At 43.4% G+C, this 5,047-nt stretch overlaps 1 protein-coding gene across 1 annotated transcript; it reads right to left on the bottom strand.

Moving 5' to 3' along the window:
• Positions 1-1,736: 1,736 nt before the first annotated feature.
• Positions 1,737-4,789, bottom strand: LOC111157746 (olfactory receptor 8S1-like). Its single transcript, XM_022519382.1, has 2 exons — positions 4,017-4,789; positions 1,737-1,899 (listed from the first exon to the last, which is right to left on the bottom strand). The coding sequence occupies exons 1-2, from the start codon at positions 4,787-4,789 to the stop codon at positions 1,737-1,739; spliced, it is 936 nt and encodes a 311-aa protein (XP_022375090.1).
• Between the last annotated feature and the right edge of the window lie 258 nt (positions 4,790-5,047).

The raw sequence follows: 5,047 nt of genomic DNA, 5'->3' as shown, positions 1-5,047 counted from the left end.
GATGAACCTATGGGGGACAAAAGGAGAGAGGCTAACCAGGAAACGGACTCTTAACTAGAGCAAACAAACTGAGGGTTACTGGAGAGGAGATGGGCGGAGGGATGGGTGATGGGTTAAGGGTGGAACATGTGACGAGCACTGGGTGTTATACATAAGTGATGAATCACCAAATTCTACACCTGAAACTAATGTTACACTGTATGTTAACTAATTGGTATTTAAATGAAAACATGAAGAAAAAATAAATTACCACATTTTTTAATTAGGTGAGTTATCTTCTACTTCCTGTCTTCTTCCTGCCTTTCTTAGATGTCTAATATAGCTGAGTACACGCCTCACATTCCTATACCTGCTGGGGCTTTAGGCAGTCAGACCATACTTCTCTTATTTCAGAGACCAGAAGAAGTTCCCCAGTGAAGTCTCTATGGCCTGTTTAGGGACCTTTAGGGCCATGATAGGGGTGGGAGGCCATCCTTCCCCTATGCTTAATGAAAAGAAACACTCAGGAAATAATTTGGTATTCAAGACATGATTTTAGTGCGAATTTAAACACAATATGATGCATCTCCCAGGAGCATTACATTCTTTCCCTTCCTAATTATGGGCCAAAAGGACTTACCCAGTTCTACAGGTTTTAGGAGTGGCCCCTTTGTATGGGTATGTGTGAGAAGGGAGCATGAGATGGCCATTCCTCCCACTGAGCTCACATACCTACTTCTTACTTATCACCCTGCCTTAGTTATCCCTCAGGAAGGCAAATGCTCTGGAAATATAAGGGACCTGCTTCAACAAGTGGCCAGAACAGAAATGCAACTAAGGCTGGGACTTGAGCTCAGTCCCATTGCTCCATCCTACATCCGGCAGAGAAGACCAGGAAATGTCACTTGTGAGTGTACCATATATGAGGCTGTAATCTGAAGAGGAATTTGCTAGAGGAAACTGACAACAAATTTATTTTCAGAGAGTACTTTAGCCTGAAGATCAGAGGATCAAGAACAGAGAGAAACCAGGGAGCTGGCATGAAAGTAGTCTTGACTGATGCAGGTCTTGACTGATGCAGACCTCTTGGCCTTGGGTAGAAGCAGAAGAGGAAAGTGTAGTTCGCTTCTTGAGAATGTGTGTGGGAGCTGAAGTGTAGCTAGAATGACAACTGAGAATTTGTTTTCTTTTCTCCAACTCTTCCTCCCTCCCTAGGCCTGGAACAAGACTTGAACCAGGCAGGATCTGAAGCTGTTCAGGCTCAGGTGAGTGGTGGGGCTCAGGCAGGGCCATCAGAGTACACCCCTTTCATGGCGTTCTGTGTGAGGAGGACTCAGAATGGTGCCCAATAATGTGGACTCTTTTTCTCCCTTTCTCTCCCATTTTCTCCTCCTTGCTACTTTCCTCTGACATCTGTACAGCAAAGGAAACATCCTTGGATGTTTCCTTGGATAAGTACCTAGAAGTGGGATTACTGGGTCATATGGTAGTTGTGTTTTTTGTCTTTTGTTTTGGATCCTCCATACACTTTTTGTGAGAATTTTCTTGAGTGGCGACTGGGCCCCTTGTGGACAGATGTCATATGCTCCGTGGAGGTTTTCCTATCTCACTTCATTGGGGGAGGACACTGGGGTCAGAGGAGCTAATGCTTCTCTTTTGGAAGATAAAGACCCTTGAGATAGCTGGTGATAGCTCTTCCCGCCTCCTCTTCTGTTGCACAACTGTTTCTCCTGTTATGAGGATGCAGTGGAGCTGGGTTAGAAGGTAAGCCTGGGCTTTCTGGTGAACACCCTTCTGAGAGCTGCCTTCACTTCCTGGTTCTTGAGACTGTAGATGAGGGGGTTTAGCAGTGGGGTTACCACACTGTACTGCATGGAAAGTACTTGCTCCAGGGATGAGCCAGATGCTGGGGTCATGTACCTTGAAGGGATTGGCACAAAGGAGTAAACTGAGGTCAGAACAATGGCCACAGTATATTGGTAGCCACTGTCCATCCCATAGCAGACACTCTGCAAAGAGAGTCCTTAGAGCTGACTCAACTAACAGCGGTAGCAGCATTTAGATATATCTGTGATCAGTGAGAAGGCAGTCATTTCTACCTTTAAATGTCTCCAAACATGAGTTATCTTATCTTCTAAGAGCTGCCCTGAGAAAAAAGAAAGTTCTGTAGCACATCAAGTGCTGCAGGTTAGAATAAAACTAATAATAATTTCATGCATTTCTCTAGTATTTCATCGTCTTCAAAACATCTTTTCTTAATAGTTATGATAAAGATGTAAGGATGTTTTCCCATGTTCTTTTCCCTGTGTATATAACTGTATGTTTTCATCTTGTGAGGATAGTTTCTTGCCAAAGCATATGTTTACTCTAATAATGCTGTCATTGTTCCCAACATTTATGGCTCTGGGAATTACCTTCAGTCACAGCATGCTATTTTATATAATGCTAGTGGAACAAACATTTGTCCTTTTAGGTACATTTTTCCTTGGCTTAGAAAAGAAGCTAAACTTGATAAATAAAGTAGAAGATAAACATGTGTTAAGCACAAGATTTGAATCCAAAATAATAAGGTTAAGTTTTGGGGTACATTTTGTTGAGTCTCACTGGGAGTACTTCCCAAAGAAGCATTAATTTTTTTCAACAGGTCATCATCATTGGAATATTCCTTGTAGATTCTGCTGTGCTCTATTTAAAAGATATTCAGGGGCACCGGATGGCTCAGTGGTTAAGCATCTACCCTCGGCTCAGGTCATGATCCTGGGGTCCTGGGATTGAGCCCCATATTGGGCTCCCTGCTCGGCGAGAAGCCTGCTTCACTCTCTCCCACTACCCCACTTGTGTTCCCTCTCTTGGTCAAATAAATAAATAAAGTCTTAAAAAAATGAAAAAAATACTCATTTTACTGTCATTTTTCATCATCTAATTTATCCCTGTTAACATTTCTGTGAAGTAGGTAGGAGCAATCTTAGAGTCTCCTTATGGCATATGAGAAAAACGAGATGCAGAGAGAGAAAGATTTGTCCACAGAGTCAGGTGAGCTCCTTTTCCACACCTACCTTCTTTTCAAGTAACAAGCAGGTAAGAAAATTACACAGCAATTTGTATAAATCTATCTCCTGTTCACTAGTAGACACTATGGGCAATTAATTATTCTGCTCCTAATAAGTGAGAACTTGTCAGCTAGAGTTATTTATTTTTGAGAGAAGTGTGGTAAGAAAGAGTATGATGTTTTAAGTTTCCCAGTCTTGGTTTATACTATGGCTCCATTACTAACTTGTTCTGGAACTTTTGAGAAATTACCTGGTTACTTGAAACTTAGGTTCCTTACCTGAAAGTGGGGTTAATAATATTTCTCTTGTAGTGTGTTCCATACTAAAATTGAGCTTGAGCATGTAAAAGCATCTGGTGTACTGTAGGAGGCTAAATAAATAATTTTAAATAAGTTTCAGAGACATCATCTTCCAGTAGGAAAAACAATGTCATCTCTTTCAAGAATGATATGTTTTATTGGGCGCCTGGGTGGCTCAGTGGGTTAAGGCCTCTGCCTTCGGCTCAGGTCATGGTCCCAGAGTCCTGGAATCGAGGCCCGCATCGGGCTCTCTGCTCAGCGGGGAGCCTGCTTCCTCCTCTCTCTCTGACTGCCTCTCTGCCTACTTGTGATCTATCTCTCTGTCAAATAAATAAATAAAATCTAAAAAAAAAAAGAATGATATGTTTTATTGTTTTGGTTAGCACTGAATAAAATCTACCAAGGGCTCTCTGATTTCCTTTTGAGAGTTATTAATCATAAGTTAATGAAAGTAGGAAATCTCTAGTCTTTGTATAAGCTCATCTTTCAGAGTTAGACAATTAAGACCTGAGAAAGAAAATGGATTTTTTTTAATAACTCGCACAGCTAGTCCTCAGGAGAGCTAGAGCTAGAAACCAGGCCTTCTGAATTCTAGTACAGTCATTTTCATGCTACTTTGGAAGACCAAGGCCAGTTAAGGGTGAGTGATAGCCTACATTTACATTTAGGAGGTTATAGTATGACATACCTGAAAACTCCTGAACCATAAAAGATGGTGACCACAAGAAAATGAGAAGAGCAGGTGGAAAAGATCTTGCTCCGACCCATCGCAGAGTTGATTCCCAGGGCTGTCATGATGATACGAGTGTAGGAGCCCAGCAATAGGACAAGAGTGCCAAGGCCAAGGACTGCCATGGTGGTCAGGATGGAGACAACACTAATATAAGGGTCAGAACAGGTCAACAGGAGCACTGGGGGAAGCTCGCAGGCAAAACTGCGGACAAGATTGGGGCCACAGAAGTGCTGCTGAGCCAGAAGGATGCTGTTAACCAGGCCAGTCCCCATTCCTATGGCCCATGATGCTCCCACCAGGCCAATACATACCTTTTTGTTCATAGCCACCACATACAACAGTGGGTGGCACACAGCCTGGAACCGGTCATAGGCCATGACTGAAAGGAGGCAAGCTTCAGTGGCTCCAGAAAATATGACCAAGGAGATCTGGGTGAAACATTCAAGGGGGGATATAGTCTTCCACTTGGAAAGAAGGTTCTCTAGCAGTTTAGGCACAATGACTGAGGAATAGAAAGCATCCAGGAAGGAGAGGTGACTCAGGAAGAAGTACATGGGCGTGTGGAGATGAGAATCAGTTCTGATCACCAGCAGCATCGTCAGGTTCCCCATCAGGGTCAGGAGGTAAATCCCCAGGAAGAGCACAAAGAGCACAGCCTGGACCTGAGGGTTGTTGGACAGTCCTAGGAGGACAAATGTCGTGACTGTGGTTGTGTTGCCAACTTCCATGGAGCATTTAAGTTCTCCTTTCAGAGAGACAAGAAGGGAAAAGAATTATCACATGGGTTATCAGTCTCAGAGCATGCCTGGAGATGAGGCACTGGGAGTAAAGCTTCATGGCTGATTCGGGACAGGTCGTGTCGCAGCCACACCTCTGCCATGTCAGACCTCATTAGTCCTTCTTGGCTCAGGGCAGGAAGCTATTGGCCAAGTGGAGAAGGTGGAAGAGAATAATGTAGACAATCTCACCTAGAAAGGAAAGAGAAG

The sequence above is a fragment of the Enhydra lutris genome, unplaced genomic scaffold (assembly GCF_002288905.1).
Source record: "Enhydra lutris kenyoni isolate GAN:26980312 unplaced genomic scaffold, ASM228890v2 scaffoldscaffold56, whole genome shotgun sequence".
NCBI classification, from domain to species: Eukaryota; Metazoa; Chordata; class Mammalia; order Carnivora; family Mustelidae; genus Enhydra; species Enhydra lutris.
This window is presented reverse-complemented; position numbering and strand designations above follow the sequence as displayed.